Source organism: Clarias gariepinus, chromosome 24 (assembly GCF_024256425.1).
Source record: "Clarias gariepinus isolate MV-2021 ecotype Netherlands chromosome 24, CGAR_prim_01v2, whole genome shotgun sequence".
NCBI classification, from domain to species: Eukaryota; Metazoa; Chordata; class Actinopteri; order Siluriformes; family Clariidae; genus Clarias; species Clarias gariepinus.
Genome location: NC_071123.1, coordinates 9328827 through 9352500, shown reverse-complemented (window position 1 = coordinate 9352500; position 23674 = coordinate 9328827). Strand labels below are relative to the sequence as shown.

At 39.7% G+C, this 23674-nt stretch overlaps 3 protein-coding genes across 6 annotated transcripts in view; 2 read left to right on the top strand and 1 right to left on the bottom strand.

The window, feature by feature from the left end:
- Window positions 1–9575, top strand: part of ankfy1 (ankyrin repeat and FYVE domain containing 1) — a 22357-nt gene extending 12782 nt beyond the window's left edge. Inside the window, exons 18-25 of the mRNA XM_053485331.1 lie at window positions 469–669; window positions 1010–1186; window positions 5600–5747; window positions 5842–5932; window positions 6021–6145; window positions 7024–7170; window positions 7747–7837; window positions 8004–9575. Coding sequence (XP_053341306.1) covers window positions 469–669; window positions 1010–1186; window positions 5600–5747; window positions 5842–5932; window positions 6021–6145; window positions 7024–7170; window positions 7747–7837; window positions 8004–8136 — 1113 coding nt within the window. The 3' untranslated portion in view covers window positions 8137–9575. The remainder of the gene's footprint in view (window positions 1–468; window positions 670–1009; window positions 1187–5599; window positions 5748–5841; window positions 5933–6020; window positions 6146–7023; window positions 7171–7746; window positions 7838–8003) is intronic.
- Window positions 9576–9623: 48 nt separating this feature from the next.
- On the bottom strand, window positions 9624–13399 carry LOC128512179 (neuferricin). Its single transcript, XM_053485332.1, has 4 exons — window positions 13035–13399; window positions 12469–12609; window positions 12053–12239; window positions 9624–11758 (listed from the first exon to the last, which is right to left on the bottom strand). The coding sequence occupies exons 1-4, from the start codon at window positions 13288–13290 to the stop codon at window positions 11581–11583; spliced, it is 762 nt and encodes a 253-aa protein (XP_053341307.1). The 5' UTR covers window positions 13291–13399; the 3' UTR covers window positions 9624–11580.
- A 1301-nt stretch (window positions 13400–14700) lies between these two features.
- The window catches only part of zzef1 (zinc finger, ZZ-type with EF hand domain 1), a 60202-nt gene continuing 51228 nt past the window's right edge, over window positions 14701–23674 (top strand). For 3 of the 4 annotated variants that reach the window (XM_053484908.1, XM_053484909.1, XM_053484907.1), the window contains exons 1-2: window positions 14701–15320; window positions 23302–23446. In XM_053484908.1, coding sequence (XP_053340883.1) covers window positions 14877–15320; window positions 23302–23446 — 589 coding nt within the window. In that variant the 5' untranslated portion in view covers window positions 14701–14876. The remainder of the gene's footprint in view (window positions 15321–23301; window positions 23447–23674) is intronic. The other variant, XM_053484910.1, reaches the window with a different exon arrangement.

Sequence of the window (23674 nt, the reverse complement as noted above, 5' to 3'; positions counted from 1 at the left end):
ATACCTAGATTAATATGGCGATTAATATAAGTATCACAATTTTATAAATATCCTAATTCGGTATTTTGTTATAATTTTAAGAGCTTTAAAAATAGTTTTCATAACTCAAAAGTTTTATACCAGAGCTTTATTCAACAGCTTCACAACTGATTTAAACATGAGTAATTTAATGTTCAAATGTAGCTGATTGCTACATAACAATAACTTTCTCACTTAAAAAACAAGGACAGCATTTAAACAATAAATCTAAATTACACAAAAAGCATCATGTGTCTGTGCTATTTTGCAAATAATTGACTGATAGTCTAGAGTATACCAGATATGGTGATGTCTCCTCAAATGTCCACATCCCGAGCAACTACGAGCACAGTGGAGGCAGCCGATTTATATATACTAGAGTGATCTAGGGTTATACAGTAAGTGTATTTTCTCACAATCATGGCGTTTCTGCGTTGCTGTTACTTGTAGGATTCAGAGGGCCGAGCTCCAGTCCATGTGGCCATCAGTAATCAGCACAGCGTGATTATCCAGCTTCTAATCTCACACCCAGACATCCATCTGAACCTGAGAGACCGACAGGGCACAACACCATTTGCCTGCGCCATGACTCACAAGAACAACAAAGCAGCAGAAGCCATTCTCAAAAGAGAGCCTGGAGCAGCCGAGCAGGTAGGGTAGGCAAGAGGGAGACAAATGGGTGTAATACTGATGATAAAGAACCCTTTATGGATTTTGTGGATGATTAGCATGGGTAGCAGATAGTTGATTGATTGAGTATTATATCAGATGGTAAAATAATATATGTAACAATGAAATTGTTGGCTTTTTTTTTTTCATAAGGAATAGACAGAAACATATAAGAAATAAAATACAAGATATGCTGTTTTATGGAAATAATTAATGATATTATGAGGGTATAGCAATGTTATAACTGGTATAATTTATGTTTAATATGAGCAAATGGATAGCTCACCTGTACTTCTGGTTGTTTTTTTCGCTCTCTGCCTAGGTTGACAACAAAGGGCGCAACTTCCTTCATATAGCTGTGCAGAATTCTGACATTGAGAGCGTGCTTTTCCTCATCAGCGTGCAGGCTAACGTTAACTCCCGAGTGCAGGACGCGGCCAAACTCACACCACTGCACCTCGCTGTACAGGCCGGCTCTGAGATCATTGTGCGCAACCTGGTAAGATCAATTTAGGAAAAAAAAAAAACAGTCATCAGTATGAACAGTATGTTAATGATACCAATTATTACACTGTGAAGTTTTAGGGCTGTGCGTGTAATAACTTACTAAGGGTGTAAGGTGATAGAAAAAATGTGACCTTGTAGTTTGTGTTGTTTACGTTGTGGGAATTAGCGTTATATTAATTATGCATTTGATGCAGTTGCACTGTGTACCAGCGGTCTCAATCTGCACAACCAATGTAGCTATATTATAATGAGAGCACGCTAACTGACAAGCATTAAGATGCTTAAACCACCATGTTACGAGAAATAAAAATGGTACTTTAGTACAGTAGCTTTTAAATGACATCAGCTCCATGCTGTTGCAGTCTAGAGCGCCCAAGCAGGGAGGTTATTGTTACATCTCTTTTACGTACTGATGTTTGTATTCCTGGATTTGACCTGTTTGGGTTTCCATTATTGCTGTGCCATGTGTATTAGAGATGGGAATCACCATGGAGAACCCCATACGATATCACGATACCAAGGTGCCGATTCTATTGTTCAGTTAGTAATACAATTTTATAAATGTCCCCTATTCAATATTAATTTCTTTTTAGAATTTGTTACAATTCTAGACAAATTTCACTAATAATTCGCTCCTATCACACCGGACACTAAGGCTGTGGTCCAAGTGTACTTCACAGGGTGCTCCCTACTCCCTGCTACGTTTTACAGGGAATGTCAGTAAAGAGAACTTGCCCCGACAAAAGTCACCAGCACTGATGTCACTTCCTCCGTGCGTTCCCATTATAATATAAGCCCCTCGGATACCTGTGGCTTCTGTCGTGAAAATTTCACAATACGGACATTAAATATTGAAACAAAATCCGATACCATTATAAAGCATACTATTAAAACGTGTATAACTTGATTAATTATAACAATAATTGATTGAAGATGTATAGTCGTGGCCAAAAGTTGTGAGAATGACATAAATATTGGGAATTGGAAAAATTTGCTGCCTAAGTTTTTATAATAGCAATTTGCATATACTCCAGAATGTTATGAAGAGTAATTAGATGAATTGCATAGTCCTTCTTTGCCATGAAAATTAACTTAACCCCAAAAAAACTATTCCACTGCATTTCATTGCTGTCATTAAAGGACCTGCTGAGATCATTTCAGTAATCGTCTTGTTAACTCGGGTAGAATGTTGACGAGCACAAGGCTGGAGATCATTATGTCAGGCTGATTGGGTTAGAATGGCAGACTTGACATGTTAAAAGGAAGGTGATGACCTGCAAAGAAACGCGTGCAGCCATTATTGCGTTGCATAAAAATGGCTTCACAGGCAAGGATATTGTGGCTACTAAGATTGCACCTAAATCAACAATTTATAGGATCATCAAGAATTTCAAGGAAAGAGGTTTAATTCTTGTTAAGAAGGCTTCAGGGCATCCAAGAAAGTCCAGCAAGCGCCAGGATCGTCAGCTCGATTCAGCTGCGCGATCAGAGTGCCACCAGTGCAGAGCTTGCTCAGGAATGGCAGCAGGTAGGTGTGAACGCATCTGCACGCACAGTGAGACTTTTGGAAGATGACCTAGTGTCAAGAAGGGCAGCAAAGAAGCCACTTTTCTCCAAAAAAAACATCAGGGACAGATTGATCTTCTGCAGAACGTATGGTGAATGGACTGCTGAGGACTGGGGCAAAGTCATATTCTCCGATGAAGCCTCTTTCCAATTGTTTGGGGCATCTGGAAAAAGGCTTGTCCGGAGAAGAAAAGGTGAACGCTACCATTAGTCCTGTGTCATGCCAACAGTAAAGCATCCTGAGACCATTCATGTGTGGAGTTGCTTCTCATCCAAGGGAGTGGGCTCACTCACAATTTTGCCCAAAAACGCAGCCATGAATAAAGAATGGTACCAAAACACCCTCCAACAGCAACTTCTTCCAACAATCCAACAACAATTTGGTGAAGAACAATGCATTTTCCAGCACGATGGAGCACCGTGCCATAAGGCAAAAGTGATAACTAAGTTGCTCGGGGAGCAGTTTAGCAGCAAACTTTGTGAAAACTAATATTTGTGTCATTCTCAAAACTTTTGGCCACGACTTTACAAAGATTTATTTATTTTTTTACAGATTACTAGCCTATATAACACTAAGTATTTCCTGATAAAATTAAAATGTACATTTTTGTGTCCTTTTAAAGGTCCTACACATTATATTTTTCATTAAATTTTAATATGATCTTTAGGGTCCTAATGAAAAGTTTGTATTATACGTTAATTAAAAATTCAAAAGGATTGTGTAAAAAAAACACTACTTTTACCTGGTAAAAACTAGCTCTGTTCTCAGCAACCTATTTCAGTACATGCTAATTTAAATGCTCATGACCTCTGCTGAGCCCGCCCCCCCCCCGTTCTGTGGGGCGTGACACGTCGGGTATAGCGACGGAAGTGTAGTCCAGTGCGGGCAATGCTTTGGACTGCATTACCCACAAAGCATTGCCACAACGCAGTGCTTTGTGGGTAATGCAGTCCAAACTGGAAAACTATGGATTATAGAGCCCGAGCCTGTTTTCTTCAGTCGTTTTTGGTTTGATTTAAGTACGGAACCTACGCGGAAGTTTGTAATATCGCCTGACAACGCAGAAATTAAAAGAATGGACATGATCGACCCGTTTGTCTTTCTCATCACTGCATGTGCATGAATTAATGGGCTGTTGCGCTGCCGCGAACAACAACAAGAAAAGCGGAGAAACTTACTGAGAGAGATACGGACGCGATGTGTTTACTGATGTGTTTACATGACTTCTTAATCTTCGACAGACATCGTTATAAACCATCTAACGTAACAAAGGTAAGCATAATATAGTTTTCTGACTACGTACACAGTTTGCAACTAGACAATCACCTCAATGCATTGTTTATTATAAACGGGCGATTAGGGATTATATAGAGACGGATGTACACAGAGAAGAAGCCATAACCATGTTCTATGAGAGTGTAAGTTAACTTACACTCCGCATTCATCGTGATTATTAGAAAAGGCGATCTGCAAAGAGTCATAGTAAAATAAATCACACTCACCGAGCCTGGTGAAGAAGAAGCAGGAACACGAAGCTTTAGTACAGATCCATTTTTAGGAGCAGCTTCCTAGTAAAACCTGCTTTATATTGACCCGCGTTTATAAAGCAGTCTGGTGAAAAATTATTATCGCAAACATGAACGCATTTAGGTAAATCAGCGGGGACGTTAGCTTCAAAAACTAAATTCAGCCACTGCGTCCTCAGTGGCTCAGATACCTAACCCTAGGTAGGTACCCTAGGTCACTAACCCTAGGTAGTGAATGACGACTGCTGTGTTCGCTATTACACCCAACAACTGTACACAACACTCGCTTAGGCGTCATTTTGCTCCAGCGGCGAAAAAACAATGGCTGACAGCGTCTTCTCACTCGGGGCGGGTCTTTGCTAAAACACCAGTGTCAATCAACTTGTGTAGGAACGCCCTCTTGTGGTGTGGCGTCACAAGGCAAGGCTTTTGCGATTGGCCTGATTTCAGAAGGGGGATGTTACTGTAATAAACGAAAAGAAAACCACTGGGCGGCTCTTTATCATCGTAGAGTGGTTGTGTACGCACTCTCCTAACACACAGTTCAGTCCAAACAGCTTAAAATAGTGCATGTAGTGCTGTATGACCCCTTTAATATGATGTCGTCCTCAATAGGAATGATAAAAAAAAAAATATAAATCCTTTTCCTGACTTTTTTTCCACGCTCCAGCGAGACTCAATGACTGATGGGAATTTTTTAAATTCCCTTTTCCGGTAAAGTGAAGACCTGTTGTTCACTCATTCCCTACACTGTTCGCAGTTTCCTTTGAACTGAACATTTTTGCCGACTGAACACCCTGTGTAGTGTACTTCCCAGAGTACTTCAGGCCGTTCGGGACGCACCTCAACACTGCCTATAGTGTGAATAGTTCAGAGAGCACCACCTGTAGGACCTACAGTAGGTCCCAGACTTAGGGATGAGCTCGACTCAGGAGAACGACTCATTTCCCCACACGCACACATACAATATGCTAGACTTTAGACATTTTATACATTCACTTACATACTGAAAATATTGTATATAATCATAAATATTGGTATCTGGTGCGTTTTTTACACATGAGCTACTTCCCCGATTTGTTCGCATCTATGAATGTTCATAGAACCGCGGTCTGTTCGTATCTGCGGAAACTCGTAACTTGAATGTTCATAAGTCAGGGGCTTATGTATAGGAGAAAAAATATATATTTTTAGATTAGATTATAGAGTCATTATGGTGATGCATGAGTTTCCACACAAGAGAACCACCATACGGGTTTCCCCCCCGTCTCTAATGTGTATGTAATTCATATTTTTGTGTGTATGTGTTTAGCTTTTAGCAGGTGCTAAAGTGAACGAGTTGACCAAACACCGTCAGACAGCTCTACATTTGGCAGCGCAGCAAGATCTGGCCACGATTTGCTCGGTGCTGATCGAAAACGGCGTGGATTTTGCAGCTGTTGATGAGAACGGGAACAATGGTGCGCCAGTAAAACTAGAAATTAAATAAACTTGAATTTGAATGAAAGGTCAAAATGATAATTAATATAATGTCCCCATTTTTTTTTCTTTCAGCTCTCCACCTAGCTGTAATGCAGGCCCGTCTGAATAATGTGCGAGCTCTTCTCACCGAGTCGAACATTGACGCAGAGGTCTATAATCTCCGGTACGCTTATCACTCTCGTATGCTTATCACTTTTATTAATTATAGACATGTCAGAACTGAATGTTTGTTTTTAATCTGTCTCCTTCAGAGGCCAATCTCCAATGCATGTTCTTGGACACTATGGGAAGGAAAATGCGGCAGCCATCTTTGAGCTCTTCCTGGAATGTATGCCAGAGTATCCGCTGGATAAACCAGATAGTGAAGGGAATACTGGTTAGTGCTCAAGCATTTTCCTCACGAATATAGTGCAAAGCTTTCCCATTGATTTTTGCAACTCCAATGACTTTGTTTGAAAAACATGCATTTAAACTAAATCATCTGGTGGTAAAGCGCTCGCCCCATCATCCGGAGATCGCTGGTTCGAACCCCGGGGGATGCTGTTTTCCTCTCACAGCCGGAGGCACAGAGAGAGCTGATTGGCCGAGCTCTCTCAGGGGGGAGGGATAAGAGGTACTTGCGCTCCCACATTAATCACGGCTCTACAGCCAATCAGGGGCGTCTGTGAGCTCGCGCACGCGGAAGGAGCGGCTAGCGCTTTTCTCCAAGTGTGTTACTCCGCCCCTAATGGTGCATGAGCAAGCAGTTCGAAAAGATGCGGTCGGCTGACGTCACGCGGTTCGGAGAAAACACGAGATAGTCTTCGGCCCTCCCGGCTGTGTGGTAGTAGTAGCCTTAATGTGGGAGCCCCCTAGTGACGGGGAGGAATTGGCTACGACTAAATTAGGGGAGAAAGGTAGAAAAATCCAAAATAATAATAATAATAATAATAATAATTAAACTAAATCATCTTTATTTCTTGCTTTAATTAAGTGCAACTACTTTTACAGGGGATGGGGCCTATTTTATTCACACACTTTCTAGACAGTTAACGCTTGAGTAAAGAATTTAACCAGTATTGTTTCAGTAAACCTGTTCTTAGCTTTACTGGTACTCAGTGTTGATTTTTGTTGTTTTTGCTGTTGTAGCTTAATAGCATTAGGATTCAATGTTTAATTGCTGATGCTTTTATCCTTACCATTGTTAGTTATTTTAACTTCAGCCTTTGAGTGAACTTGAGTGAGTGATTTAATCTGCTTCTTTTCTGTCCTTAGTCCTTCTTTTGGCCTATATGAAAGGAAACGCTAATCTCTGTCGTGCCATCGTGAGGGCTGGAGCTCGTCTGGGCGTCAACAACAACCAGGGCATAAACATCTTTAACTATCAAGTAGCTACTAAGCAGCTCCTCTTCCGCCTTCTAGGTACAACTTCCACAGAGAACTAAAGTTCAGTGTCTACCAGCTTATACATGCTGGCCCAAATATGTGTTCATAGGCAAACTGACAGATGCTGTAACATTGCTTTTACGAGAATAAGTTCAATCATCAATTCACCTTTTTGTTGTTAGTTTTAAAGCCATCTGTAGTCTAAAATACAAAGATTCAGAATCAGATTTTGTATAAGGAGAAATGCCTTTAGATAAAAATTACGTTAAGCCAAAGATTTGTCACATATACAGTACATATACAGAGAGTGAAATTCTTCCTTCGCATACCGCAGTGTGTTGAGAAGCTGTGGTCAGAGCGTCGGGTCAGCCATGATACAATGGCTGTAACCCCTGCAGCAGATATGGTTTAAGGGCCTTGCTTGGGGGCCCAACAGAAGCAATTTGGTGGAGCTGGGGCTTGAACCACTGATCCTCATGATCAGTAACTCAGAGTCTTATCTCTGCCCCTTTTTGAGCAGCCCTGAATATTACAGATCTGTTATTTTTGTGCATTCGCTATAGGTCATCACGGTTTAAATCATCTTTTTTTCTCTTTTTTCTTTTTAATCAGACATGCTGTCCAAAGAGCCCCCATGGTGTGATGGATCCAACTGTTACGAATGTGCGGCCAAATTTGGAGTCACTACAAGAAAACATCACTGGTATGTACTTGGAATAAGTCTTATCTCTTCGCAATAATTCCATATATATATATATATATATATATATATATATATATATATATTTTTTTTTTTATTATTATTCATATTATTTGTTTTTATCTATGTTTGTCACTCTGAACCGGTCCTTTTTTCCCTATCGCCCTAGCCGCCACTGTGGCCGCCTGCTCTGCCACAAGTGTTCCGTCAAGGAGATCCCCATCATCAAATTCGACCTGAACAAACCAGTCCGTGTGTGCGACATTTGCTTCGATGTGCTAACATTGGGTGGAGTTTCCTAACACACTAACAGGGCGTAATGATATACACACTAAACTGGACCGAGATGGTTTAAAAAGGTGGAGAATGAAAGAATGGACTACATGTACGGACCACAATTACTACTACTATTGCAGACATTTCCGAACAAAACAACTGTGTATGTATGTTCTAGTGAAGACACATAAAGGATCAAAATTAAAGTAGTGCAGGAGTTCTTGGCTCTGATCTTGAGGACCCTGTATTCTGTGACTAACCTGATCCGGTCGGCTAATTATTTAAGGAAAATCAACCCTGAATGAGGTACATACCAACGTTTATAATCAACATGCCATTTCAAATGGTGCAAACGATTTAATTTTATGACTGGCATTATTGGATTGGACTTAAATTCATATGGTGGACTATTTTCACTTTGATTATTGGTTCCCTCTGTTACCCACCTTGCCATTTGAACAACAACTGATAGTAGTGCCAGTAGTAATTACTTTCTCCTTAAAGAGGAATGCAGCAGCGCTTTATTATTTTAGTCTGTCTCCTTATCTGTATGTCACCATTGTGCTTGTGGATCCCTAACAACCTGAGGCGAGTCTCTGGAGTATCTTGGCACATCTTGGTGCGTTATGTATTTGCCTTATATACTGGAACTTTAAATCCAGCATTTGCTCTTTGATAGAAATAGTGAAAATACAGCACCAGTTAACAAATCAGCACCAAAATCTCTAAGCACATATCAGATCTTCCGTTGTGAACATGTTTAATGCGATTCAGGGTGAAGTTTTCCTTTAATGACATGGCATGGGCCAGGTCTGTTGAGAACATGGAGGTCTAAACAGGGTATGGGATCTGCACGACTGGAGTTAAGAACCCCTGAAATAGCAGAACGCTTTGGACGTAGACCTAGTAGGTGTTGTAGCTGCCAGCCTGAAGAAAGAAACCAATAATGCGGGAAGCTGCACAGGGAATGATTGTAGAGCTTTAGAAATTATTACGAAATCAACATCAATCATCTCATGTAAAAAACAAAACGCAACACACGAAGATTTGAGGATCATGTCATTACTGAGAATTGAACTTGAAGGACGATGGAATCTGAAAGAAGAACGATCCACAATCGGATAATTACTCGTTCCTCTTAAGAGGGTCTAAAGCCTTAATCACATTGGCCTGAGTGATGCCTGAAAACAAAGAGCCTTTATGAACCTTTACTATTTTCTTGCACCTATCAAGGTCTGCAGTGGAAACGATCACCCTAAAGGCCTCAAGATAACGAAACACAAGGTTAACTCAACATCAAGCACATTTTCAGTAAATGATCTGATTTTGACTTTTCTGTTATTTAATCATTGCTGTCTATCAGCTGGTTCACCATCATTAATCAGTAAAAAAAACATCTGCATATTAAATGCACTTTTTTATTCTTACATTTTTTTTATAAATATATTCACATATGGAACATTTACAGTTGAACAAAGTGTCATGTTTGTGACCCGAACAAAAAGCAAAAAAGACAACAACAAACAAACAAAAATCCTTTACATTTACCAAGTAAGCTTGTGGTTTTAGGTGCAGAAATATGACGAATTGCCTACTATGCACATTAATCTTTTTAGCACTGTCCTAATCATTCCTATCACCATAGCGTACATTCCAGTTGATCTCTATTATATTACTGAATTTCTGTGAATCATGCTTTTTTTGTTAAATTTTTTTTTTTTTTTTTGATTTGCCTGATACATCAAGTGTTTTTAAACTTTCTGAAAAGCTAAAGAGCCGCACTTTATCATACTGGATATATATATATATTTTTTGTTCCTAATCGTACAAAAGGAGAATGTGACGGTCAAGGTTGGAGAGTCCGCAGTCCATTCTAGGTAATGTTAAATTGTACAGCTAATTGTATACTATTTTTGACCACTACAACTGTTTTGTACTTACGCGCAGGTTGTGCTCTTTGCCTCTGTCCGATCTCTTATGCACACTCTGTTGTATCTGTATGCTCAGATATCTAGCCTGTCACTTCCTCTAGTATCCTTTTCAAGAAAGGGAGGACAACTTTACATTAAGGTCATCAGGCGATTAAAAACGAATCAATTAAAGCAAGTTGTAGTGACTTTTCTCAATCGTTTACAAATGGAACGAATGAGTCGCTTTTACACGATAGTCTGATTGCATAATTAAAACAATCCATGATTAAAATATCAGCTGTAATTTAAACGGAACTAAATTAACAAAAATTGCTTTTATCATGTATTAAAATCCCCATACAATTTGCAGCTTCTTACAGTAAGAATGCACGATGTTTAAAGGTTGAATCTGGAAAAATAAGTCCCATATAACCACAGGAAACTGTTACACTACATTTATATGGCATTGCTGTCGCAGGGAGCAACGCCAGCTGGTTTATACTAATGCTATAATTTCCATAGTAACGGCTAATTTACAGGGTCTTGCATGGCAGACAGTCTACATACTTTTAGACTAAAAATAAATGAATTAAAAATGTTATTGTTTATGAAATAAAAATGGACGATTGATAAGTTTTTTTCTAAGATGTTTATTTACTGTTAATGGAAGGGACTCTCCAGTGTCAGTGCTTTGTAACTGTCAAAGGGAAAGAAGTTGAAAAGTTGGAAACATAAGGAATCTGAGTTTCCTTATGTTGTTCCAGGTTAAAGTTATAACCTCTAGTTGATGCAGCATAACTCAACTCTGTTGTTGATTACTTTCCAGTAACAGCAATCAGGTGGTTGTTGATTGACAGATTAGGGTGCAATTAATGTTTTAAAAAATCTGGGAAGTCAGGTCATATTGGTTAAAGTAACTCGTAGAACCACACTTTACGTTTATAGTGAGCAGAAATACATCTCTGAATGCAGCCCCAACAGGCATTTGGGCCACAACACCCATAGCTTAAATGACGATTGATTTTTTTTTCGTTTTACATTTGATGTAAATATTAACTGGAGGTCTTGACTTATTCTTGATTATTATTTTAAGCATTGTGATAATAAATTCAGCTGTGGATGTACAGGAGGTAGGCTGAACGAGCACATAACGTGGTGATACTTTCTAACCCAACCTCGCACACACTCTCGTACTGCTTTTATTCTGAATACGGGGACCTCGGAGCCTATCCAAGGAGGCTTAGGGCACGAGGCAAGGTACACCCTAAACAGGGTGCCAATCTATCACAGGGCACACACACACACTCACCCATTCACACACTATGGGTATTTGGGAATGCTAATTAGCCTAACCTGCATATCTTTGGACTGTGGGAGGAAATTGGAGTACCCGGAGGAAACGAACGGGAATAGAACCCGGACCCTGGAGGTGCAAGGCAACAGTGCTAACCACTACACCACCGCGCTGCCCCTCGCACACACATTTTTTTAAATATATATATATATATATATATAAAACGCATTTAATGACATATAAAAAGTTATAAAATCTCACAACACTCAGTCTTGGCTAAGGACACATGACTCCGCCTGAGGTAGACAGTCTTTGTACTGCTGGAGATTGGGGTTGTTTAATCGTATAGGATCATTCAGTTGTACACACACGCAACGCGTTTTGCTTGAACCAGGTGAAAAGAGCTTTCTGGGGACGCCAGCCCAGTTTCTGTGCACTCCGCCGCTGAAAGAAAAGAAAAAAACAACATAGATTGCAGTCTCACACATTAAAGCAGCAATACATAACCTTTTCACCCTATCTTGCATAAATACATTATTGCAGCCACATGTTATAAAAAAAAACTGATTGATTACAACAACAATTCCATGTAAATCCTCCTAACATTAAATCACATGTATGTTTTGTTGGGACATTAAGAATCAGAAACAGCCCACAAACATAGCGCTTCCGCCACCTAGTGGTAAAGACATGAAAATAGTCTTGAACCTGGCTGTATGGTGTGTATCTGTGTGTCACCTTTTATTGGAGCACCAAACACGTCCTCCTCGGTCAGCGCTCCATTCTGAGTTACAAGCTGGATAAAGCTCGTTCTCCTTCTCAGCCTGGGCTTTCAGTTTCAGCCCCTGAGCCAAAGAGGCCTCGACCCACCGCAGGACGTCTGTGGGTTTTCCACCCTCGCTGTAGAACCGACCAATTAACTTTCCTGTGGAAGAAACAGAACTATGCTCAATGAACATTAATAAACATGCTCACTGCACAACTGTTTAACATATAGTCGAGAGGCTTTCACTTTGTTTCACTCAGGTTGTATTAGTGTTTGGTAGTGCTGCCAGTTCTCCATACCTACTGTAAATGTGTGCCAGTAGAAAAGCAAGTGAATTTATAAAGCTTCTTGGTCAATCCTGTTCTTTTTTAACTCCACAGTATCTTACCTACAGGTTTGTAGTCCTTCTGATAGAAAGCCAGCCAGTCATAGAGCGCCACTATTTCTGATGGAGACAGGTCCGAGACATCATCGGTCAACCCCGCCTCTGTAAAATCGCCCGTCACAAAAGCCCTGGATGCATCTCTGCCTGAAAACACAAACATGCATGAAAAGAAGAAGGGTTATCACTTTGTACACAATCCTCACAACTAATGGATTCTCAGATTTTTTGCGCTGTGTTTGAGTCTTTAATCTCAGGGACTCAATAGGCCAATATTAGTTGGTGCTCCAGCCTGCTGCAGAACCAAAAATCCAGGGGGTGGAGTCAGACCTCATCCAACTCCTTGGCTAAGCAGAACCAAATATTCATGAGGTGAAAGTTGAACACTGACAAATCAGTGGTTTATTCTGTTGTCCCATTTGATAGATTAAGGTTTAAGGATTAATGTTTCGGGTTAGGGGAGATGATAGATCAGGTTAAGCTCCACCCCCTCGACTGTTTGTTCTGCAACCTGGCCACGCCCCCTAGTGATGTTCCCATTGAAAAGCAGAATGTGCGCTGAGGAGAATTACCTGTAAAGAACCGATAACCTCCATCAGAACCGTAATGCTTCCTTCCTTCCTCTACATCAAACACCTGTCCTAAAATGGCGAGGTAAAGCCCTTTACTGTCCCCCCTTCCGGTATAAAGTGCCAGCTCTCCCTGACTCAGCAGTCTGCTCGAGCCCTGAGACGCACGAGCCAGGTCAAACAGCCACAGGCTTATCCACTCAGAGCCGCTCCACAACGCCAAACTCACTGACAGAAGCGCCACAAGGTACTTTAACATCCTGCTAATTACAACAGACTCCCTACATAACTGAGATACGGAAAATAGCTAGCTTAAATTAAGCAGTATATGAACACAAGGCTACTGTAAACATAGCAGTGACGTCAGTGTGGACTTCCGGGTTTGGGTTGCTTGCACTGCGCATGTCTGAAATGAATAACGTGATTGAACATGTAGCTTTTAAAATTAAAAATGGTTCAAAACACGAAGATTACCAGATACGTTTACTTTTAATTCTTGAGAAAGGAGCAAAATGAGTTTTAAAGTAATTAAATAAACTTCGTGAAACTTTGGACATTAATAAATAATAATAATAATAATAATAAGTATTATTAGTAGTATTATTTATAATAATAATGATAAAAAGAAGAAGAAAAGAAAGAAGGATATTTATTTTGAATTCTGTAAACCTTATGATACACTACATCTCACGAAGTTAAAAATCTATATTTAGAAATAATTTATTTCTTTTCTTTATTTATATATATATATATATATATATATATATATATATATATGTACATCATTATTTATTATAAATTAATAATATACTTAACTTTTACACAGTGTGTTTTGAAATCTTGAATGAACTGGTGCAATGCTATTGCACATATCAGGATCAGCATCGTAAAAGGCTTTCTAATAAAGAGAATAAGGTAAAATTGTGATTCTCTAGAATAAAAAAAGAAGATAAATAAAAATGTTTTACTTAGTGACTCTAAATTTATTTATTTGTGTCAAGGTAATTGTCAAACAAAAATGTGCAACCCCAAAACAAAAAATCAAAAAGAGTTTGATTCATTCATTTATTCATACTTTGGGCACAAATTATGGTACACCCAAGACAGGGTGCCAATCCATTACAGGGCACATACACATACACACACTCATTCATACTCTCCGAGCAATTTTCGTACACCAATTAGAGGAAGCTCAACAAGCACAGGGAGAAAACGGGCCCTAGGCGTGAGTCAAACCCAGACCATGGAGGTGCGAGGCAACAGTGCTTAAATTCTGTACTAAATGATTCGGTTTACAAAAAAGGAGAAAGCTTTAAGCTTTTTGAAAATTTTAAAACTTTCCTCCTGTAACCTCAGACTGAACATGTTAATAATTGTCTATATATACCCCAGTTTTTAATGTAACTGTCTTTTAGTATTTTTTTAGGCTCTCCATCTGTAGTTGTTGTTTACCTCTGACATGAATGTATTGCTACTGTTTACTTAAAGTGTTGTATATGGAAGAAAATTGTTTGAAAATAATTTGAATTATATCAGGCTTTGAAAACATAATTTTGGAATTCAATCACTGATAAAATGTGTTTTTTTTTTAATTCAAATTATTATGATACCACCAGAGCCGGCTGGTGTAGTACTGGAGGGAGGCTGTAGAGGGCGCACTGCCTTACGCAGCTCCTGACGGAGGATCACGGAAGTTTGCTGACAAACACGTAACCCTGGCACTTCTTGCGGTAGTGACACCGACTGAAAGCAGCCGAGCGGAGTGGCTAGAGTGAAGGACACTGAAACACGGAGCTTAAACGAGTAAAGCCTCCCTTCTGTTAGCCCGCACCCGGGACTTCAGTCATGGGGAACGCGGAGAGCGGCGGCACCGGGAGCGGTGACGAGGAGGATATCGAGGCGGAGAGCCCGAGTTTCACGGAAGGCGGCCCGGCCTCTGCGGCGCCCACGGGACCCGGGACTGGCGGCTCGGGAGCAGCAGCAGGAGGAGGAGGAGGAGGAGGAGGAGGCTCGGGACGCAGCCTCAGGGGCTCGACCCACGCGCCTGCAGCGGGCTCCGGCCTGCCGTCCCCCGAGGCCCTGATGGAGCAGGTGCGGCTGAGAGAGGCGGCGGGCCGCGCCGGTGACACCGCCACTCTCGCCGTGTCTGAGTCCGCGATCGCCCGCAACGAGAGCGCGCTGGTGCGCTGGCTGGAGGAGCGGCTCGGCCGCGGCGAGGAGGCGCTCACACTCGAGCAGTTCTGCGACATGCTGGAGAGCAGAGACGCGCAGCGGGACGAGTGCGAGGAGGTACAAAAACACACACACCAGGGCTTTTTTTCCTAATAGTTAACTGGTAGGTCAACGGTCTAATCACTAAAGTGTCAGGATGATCTGTACAGTGTGTCAGAAGGGCAGTAATGTTTCACATTTTACTAAAACTGTAGAACTTTCATACAATGTCTTAGAGAAACAGTGATTTAGAGAAAATTGCACTCGTGCGGTGATTTCTGTTGACAATTCTCCAACCCGGAAATTAGCCCCGCCCCCAGACAGGACACGCCCTCAGCTCCTTAGCTCCCTGTGTGTGGGGGTTGGACATCACTCTTTTAACTCAATATACTGTAACTATTACATTCAGTCTTTCTGCTTTGTTCCCACAGTACCCAAAAGATGTATGATATATGAATCCCAAGCCAATTTCTACTCTCAAGTGTCAAACTTTACAGTACTTGGGTTGCCAGATCACACTGACAAATCCCGCCACATCTTGAATGTTGATCATAAAACTTTAGATTTGTGTTGTTTACGTACTATTCGGAAAAAGAGGGCATTAGTGGCTCAGTGGTTGATCTTTCGTCTGCCATGTGAAAGGTCTAAGTCCAATTTAAACCCAAACCCCGGCTACTGGGTTCAGTCCCGGTCCCAAGCCCGAATAAAAAGGGAGGGATGCGTCAGAAAGGGCATCCACGGTAAAACCTGTGCCAAGTTGTTATGTGGACCGAGTGGTCCTCTCTGGTGACCCCTCGACGGAGCAGCCGAAAGACTAACTGTCTGTAAAAACCTGCTAACATGATCCCAACTTTTATTAATTGTCTAAGACCTTTTTTTTTATTTTAAGATAATAAATGCTATAGCTCAAAAGTTTTCCACGTTTGTCTTAAGTCCAAATTAAGTTGCTTAAACAGAAAGTATTTAAAAATATGTCTTGGTTGTTAGAAATTTTCCCGTGCTGCACACCGACTGTGAGGTTAACACGAGTAAAATTTGAGTAATAAGGTGCATGTTTCCTTGTTCTGTACAAGAATGTAATCCAATGTTTAGCCTCATATGACGCGATGAAGTACAAATTTTACAGTTTCCTTTCCCTGGAAGTATATGTTTGAAAGCTCACCTGAATGGAAATCTACCCTATCTGGCAACACAACTTCCTAGACATTGATGATTAATAGGACCATGTCTGTGATTTTAAAAGACACTTGAAAGATTATAACATAGACAAAGCATGCTGAAGGTTTGTAAGTGGTGCAACAGAAAAGCTTCCAGCCTATTTTCCTATGCTTTCAGGAAAGCAAAATTGGCTGTGCTGTCAACATGGGAGGAGTGGCATTACTGTCTCTCTTCTGTCAGTCAGTAGGCGATCCTGGGCGTTTGTGAGCTTATGTATGTGGAAAAGTGTGATGAGGCATAAATAACTTTGTTTGCGTTCTTCTTTGTTGGTTATTAATCAATAGTCCTGTGCAACCAAGTATCTAGATTCTATCCATAGAGATCTAAATGACAGATCGGCATTATTCCAACAGTTTCAACAGGTTAATGAAAGAATAACAAGTAGCTCTTGGGACAATATGCAAGAATATAGGAGCAAACGATCTACAGAGAAAACGATCCATCACAAGTAGAACTTGCCTGTATTTTATTATATAGGATACATGTAATAAAAATTTACAATTTTAATTGTCATAAAAATAGTTAAAGGCCAATCGCGCCTTTTAGAAAAACTTAATTCCTTTAACAATTACATTTATTTTTTATTTTTTTAATGAATGAATGAAATATATATTAAGCCATTATATGGTTAATGCTGTGGAACATCCATAAACCAAGCTTATTTTCTGTTATCTCTAGCATTATAGCAGCTATAAAAGTTATTCCTTAATTGGGATGTTAAAGATGATGTGCAAATTAACAAATCTCAATCCTGGCTTGTTGTTCCCGTGACCGTATGTATTTTGTTATTTTGCTTGTTCTTACACACCACAAGAAATGAAACCATTTTTTGTGTTTTTGAGATTTCTTCGCAGATCAGGTCTGAAGCTGTTGATTAATTTTCTAGAACAGAAGTTCTGATAGGAGTTCCAGCTGGAGGGCGAACCACAGGTTTATATTAATTCACGTGTACTAATAATTATAGGCAGTAAAGGCAATAAAAGTAACAAGTCTGTGGGGCCAAATCATCAAGTCATTAATTATTTTTCTTTATTGGTATATCCTCAAGTGTTCTATCTCCAGTAGTGGGTAACATACACAATTGCTGTAGTTAAATAAAAGTAAGGAGATTCCTGGTAAAAATGTTACCAGGATGTAAAAGTCCTCCTTTTATATCTTTTACACATATTTGTTGTAGAATGTAGTGGAGCAAAAGGATCAACTAATACAACTACTACTTTGAAAATCTCTAAGGAATTTGTGTGTGTCTGTATGTATACATATGTGTGTGCGTGCGTGTGCGTGCGTGCGTGCGCGTGCGTGCGCGTGCGTGCGCGTGCGTGCGCGTGCGTGCGTGCGTGTGTGTCTGTATGTGTGCGTGCGTGTGTGTCTGTATGTGTGCGTGCGTGTGTGTCTGTATGTGTGCGTGCGTGTGTGTCTGTATGTGTGTGTGCGTGCGTGTGTGTCTGTATGTGTGTGTGCGTGCGTGTGTGTCTGTATGTGTGCGTGCGTGCGTGTGTGTCTGTATGTGTGCGTGCTTGTGTGTCTGTGTGTCTGTATGTGTGCCTGTGTGTGTGTCTGTATGTGTGCGTCCGTGTGTGCCTGTGTGTGTGTCTGTATGTGTGCCTGTGTGTGTGTCTGTATGTGTGCCTGTGTGTGTGTCTGTATGTGTGCCTGTGTGTGTGTCTGTATGTGTGCCTGTGTGTGTGTGTCTGTATGTGTGCCTGTGTGTGTGTCTGTATGTGTGCGTGTGTCTGTGTGTCTGTCTGTGTGTGTGTGTGAATGCATGTGCGTGTGTGGGTGTGTGTATGCTTTATTTTCTTTTTTACATCTCATTTATTTCAGTATCGTGTAGAATGGTTGCAGCAATAAAGGATTAAAACATTCTTTTGTTTAGGCTGTTATATCGAATTATTACAGAATTAACAGGCTGGTATTATTGTTTCGAATAGAACCAAATGTTAAAAATTGACTCAGTGAGTTACGTATCTTAGTTAGCTGGATTTTGGTGACTGGAGATGTTGAATTTGGCTGAAAGTGCTAAACAGGATTGAATCATGCAGAAACATGTCAAGCACTTTGTTCAAATCAGAGATCAGAAAGTGGGAACGCGATTTTGACCGTGGCATGTTTGGTGAGACCAGACAAGCAGGTTTGAGGATTTCACATCTACTGTAATTGTGTAGAGTTTACATAGAATTGTGTGTGTGTGGGGGGGGGACAAAACCCAAAACAACCAGCCAGAGAAGAATAGCAGGAGAGTCGAGTTGACCGGTAACTCAAATAAACACTCATTACAACCGCACTGAGCAGAAAAGCATCAACATGTTGAGTCTTGAAGCCCGTCACGGCTCAGTCAGTTACAACACAGTCAGTTGCAAGCATTAGCAAACTTTTCCAAAAGTGCCAGTCCGTCAATAAAATGTTTTTTTTATTTAAACAAATATCATGTACAAAAATATCAAGAAAATCAATGAATATGTATATTATTTTATACAACAGAGATTTTTTTTTTTATAAAACCAGAACACAAGAAAAAACACACACACGCACAACCAACACACACACACGCACACCCCACACCTATTGGCTCAGAATGATCAGTGTTTATCAAACAGATCATACACACATTCTAATCCATGACCTACTTCAAATATTTTATAAGGCGATACCTGTATATTCATATTATAAAAGCAACCAGTTGCCAGTTGTAAAAGAACACCTCAGTGTAAATATAAGTTAAGCAAAAGTAATAAATCTTGGATCCATTGAGAAATAGAGGGACACTTAATGAACAGTATGGAATGTCTGGCCATCAAAGATGAGAATGCTATAACTTCATGGAACTGAATCATGTGGAGGACAAAATATAACAATTAATGGACACGGTTACAACTGTACCCCAAGTGTAGAGGATATCATACCGGGGAAATAAACCTGTCCAGAACCACTGCAAATTTGGGCACAAAAAGAACATGTGACTTAAATGACAGGGAGAGGTGCGACACTGTTGTCTGTCCTCAACATCAGGATAGATTTCACCCAGCCTTGCTTTGGAAAAAGCGTATTCTGTCTATTCTCCCATCGTTCATCATTCAACTCCAATTCCAATTAATTTTCCCAAGCAGTCTTAGTTTTGATGACTTTGAAATTACTAAGTAATGACATATCCCTGAAACCACACCTCACTGATGTGGATTAAAGGCCTTCTCAGGGCTGCTCAGGAGGTGTGGAAGGAAAATCGGGAAACCGCTTCGATAAATTTTTTTTGTGATTTCACTCGTAGGTAACGAAACAAATGAGCTACAGACAGTATGTAGTCCAAGGACAGATGAGCAAAACTACATCTTCATACAAATTATGAAAATGTTTGAAGCCTCTGTCGTGCCGTAATGAAAATTACGAATTTAGACGTGACATGGAAAGCAAATAATTTTTATGCAACGGACCCAGTGCTGACGCAGTTCCAAATCTTAGGTCTCTTGAGTTCCACTGGGTTATCAGTATATTGCACTGGTTTGATTGGAAAAGAAGTGCAAAGTAGAGCAGATATAGAGGATGATCTACAAGACAAGAACTTGCAGCATGAATTCATTTTTGGATATGTACAGCCTAATGGTATATCCACCAGTGAGACTGCGTTTCTGTACCTGTAAAGATGACAAGAATGAAAACCTGTATGCCATTAGCGACCGCACGTGATGCGTTTTGTGATTTATATGGTTGACATTTTCAGAAAGGGAGTCGTCCTCAACCTTGAATTTTGTCACGGTTAATATAAAGGTTCACTTTCCAGTGTAAAACCGGTTAATTCAGATTTTGAAGATGAACGAATGCAAAACCATTCAGTTAATCAATGAATTGTATAGCTACCTTTAATTTGCATTTGATTGAACTTTGTAATATGTACGCTAAACGTCATCTCGTGTCAACTCCTACAATGCAGTTGTCACTCAAATCGCCTACGCCCATAACCATGAATCATTTTTTCTTGCTTAATGTAATTTTAACTGATGAGTCGCATAAATTTATTTCTGTACGGTTGTCATGAATGGAAAATCTCACTGTGGAGACTGGGCATTTTAACACACGGACATCCGAGAACGTTTTGGCACTTGGGCGCGTTGGCACATTTTTCATAACCTGAATGTTGCCCCTTAAATCCAACCTCACCCATCCCCCCCTCCCCCCCAAGATGATTTTGCTGAGTCATTTTCATACACCACGTCTATTGTTAGTAATAACGACTTCATCACTTCAGTGACGGTGTTCTTGGATTTGCTCCGGGCTTCACTTATCTAAGCAGGTTATTGACGCGAAGTGTCACTAGTCATCAGTGTAGATGCAACCTGCTTGTGTTGCGTTTATTGATTGATGCCGTTTGACATTATTGCTGTCTTATCACGCAGCTCGCCGCAGCGTCTCCTACTCCTGAGAGGACTTTGCTTCGTTGCACAATAGCATGGGTTTGCCTTGTTTAGAAGGGGAGCGTTTGGTCCAGAAGTGAGAACACATACTCATTGTCTCTGTTATATTGATTATACAACCTTTCTCTTGAAATTAAGTATTCGCCCTTCTTGTCCTCTTTTAAGGAGGTTTGCATACCTTTAAGAAAAAATTATGTAAAAGGAATAAAAGGACGACTAGGTGTTTTATAAGTAAAATAATGAAAAACAGGGCGGTGTGATGCATCCAGATGCAAAGTTGATTATTTGCCTGTAACAGCATGCCCTGAAGTGCTTTATATTAAAGGTTTTTGTATAAAAAAAATCTGAAAAACCAAGTTTTTCTCGTGGCACAAATTTCCTCAGCAGCCTTCTCACTGTTAGGCTTAAGTTATAGTTTAGGTTTGACTTATCAAACATTGGGTGCGTTCACATGAAACTTAATGTTAAACTCTGTGAAAACATCTCATTCCCGCCTGTCTTTACTTCAGAACTTTGTCCACTGTGTCTAACTGAGCACTAATTGGCTCACTATTTTACACGATAAACCATCTGACCAATCATAGTCGAGATTGAGTTCTTGTAACAAATCATAACGCAGAAGGCGGAATTTATCGGAAAAGGCGGGAAGTCTAACCTAACCTAACCTCAAAGCTAGAGAAAAATACTACTACTTTTTTTCTGTAATATTTCCAATTAAATAATACCCTTTCTGACAGGGCTGCTGTTTTATTTATATATGCGTATATATACACATGTATAAGATAATGGTAATATAGTGAATGTTAAGATATTAATAGTGAACAATGCCCAGTTCAAAAGTTTACATCTCCCTACCTGGACACTGTCTGAGTGCTCTGTAATAAGCTTTCAAACACACTTTTGTATTGAAAATGTCCTCCATCCTCTTTTATGTCCCTGCATTTGTAAATATTTGCCCCGCCTCATGCACATTCTTTTCGTGGTGCTGTCTTTTATTCTGCTTTGTTCTCTTCATCTTTTCCCCCTCACATGACTGTTCCCATTCAGATATTTGTCATAACATGTCCTAGTGTTCATAAATCAGATCGAGAGATCTAGTGGGTCATTCACTGTATGACAGGGTGTCAGGGTGACAGTCCTAAAAATAAGAATACATGATTTTAAGAATAACCAATTTTGAGGAAAAATGTGATAATTTATTATATTATGAGGAAAGTTGGTGGAAGTTTTAGTATTCATGAAATTAATTCAAAATATATGATTAGCAATATTTTGAGAATGAAGTCATAAGAATAAGACAGCGATTCCTCTTTATAGTAAGTGCATCAAGTACGCAATACCAGCATACCAGCAATGCGTTTTCCTGTAATTACTGGAAACCATTTTCCCTTAAATATTAAAATTTTGTTTATGGAATGATGGGAGTGTTTCTTCTAATAACAAATATCACTAAATGTTTTCTTCAAATACTTTTGCTTTATTCTCAAAATCTTTTCTTTCTTTCTTTTTTTTTCTTTTTTTTGAAGCAGTTGTCCTAAAACTTTAATTATTTTTCCTAGTAGTGTCAGTGCAGCGTGACAATTCCTTAACCTCAGCTACATCATTCTTGTTTATAATTGATCTCTGATAGGAGGCTTAGATAGTTTATATTTTTCTTACTACTGATGAATGCGAAGATTTGTGATGTCTTCCAACAAATTTTCTTCTTCTTCAGATTTCCTAAAAGACTAATTAAAATCACCCTAACTGGGCAGGTACTAAGGATAGATGAATAAACTATTCAAAGAATAAATGAATGAATGTTGTACAGTAAATACGTTGCTTAGCACAGCTCTGTAGTTTCAGTTAGGGCTTTATTTTATTTTATTTTATTTTGACACCTATTGCAACTGAGTTTTATCCTTAATTACGTTATTAATCAAGACTAAAAGCACAAATTATCTCAATAAAAGAATGTTATGTATCAACTCAAAATTATAAAAAAAAAAGAAAGACTTAAATTATTGACAAACGGTACATAAATTCCTAATTATGCCTACCTCACCTGTAAGCAATTGACTGCTTTCTTGCCATGAGCTTCATATCTGACAGCTTGTTTGCATCTTTATGAATTTAAAACCATCCTAATTGTCCTAAACTTTTTCTTTGGTCCAGAGGATCCCTTACCTCTTGTTTCTTTCAAATGTAATATCCATCCATTTATCTCATATATATGCACATGCAGTACAGTCAAGCGATATTTTTGCCAAATACTTTTGCTGTACGCCTTTTTGCTGTTTTAATGCTTACGACTTACAGCTCATCAAAAAAAAACAACTAAAAATGTTTCTGACTCTAATGGTTATTTTGGTTGTTATTGGTTGACCTGATATAGAAAAATATGGGAATGCGAAATACCAAAAATTTACTTCTGTCTTCCTGCTGTGTTTGCGCAGGCTTTTGGTCAGTTTGATGCCGAGGGCGATGGGGTTGTCGATGTCGAGAGCATGCTTATGGCCCTGAAGAACAGTAATGGCGCAAATCTACAAGGAGAACTTAGTCACGTAATCAGACAGCTGCAGGCCTGCTCTCTGACCCCAGGTAAAATTTACTGTCTTTACAGGTTGTAGATAACTTAAAATGTAGGTCATAGAGCCTTACATAAAACTTGTTCAGTAGGTAATACTCCTTCATGCCATCCAGGCAAGTAAGACCAGTCTGATTGGGCTAATGGTGGCGGTATAACCATCTTATTGCTTTGTATCTCATGAATGATGCATCCTATAAACAACTTTGTATTTAACTGATTCCTTAGGCTCTCCCAGGAAG

What these genes read in the sequence shown, in the direction of transcription:
- LOC128512179 (XM_053485332.1), bottom strand. Translation starts at nt 13,290, where the DNA reads ATGTTAAAGTACCTTGTGGCGCTTCTGTCAGTGAGTTTGGCGTTGTGG. An exon ending in AGGTTATCGGTTCTTTACAG is followed by an intron (nt 12,610 to 13,034) that starts GTAATTCTCCTC and finishes TTGTGTTTTCAG; the next exon opens with GCAGAGATGCATCCAGGGCT. An exon ending in GAAGGACTACAAACCTGTAG is followed by an intron (nt 12,240 to 12,468) that starts GTAAGATACTGT and finishes TTTCTTCCACAG; the next exon opens with GAAAGTTAATTGGTCGGTTC.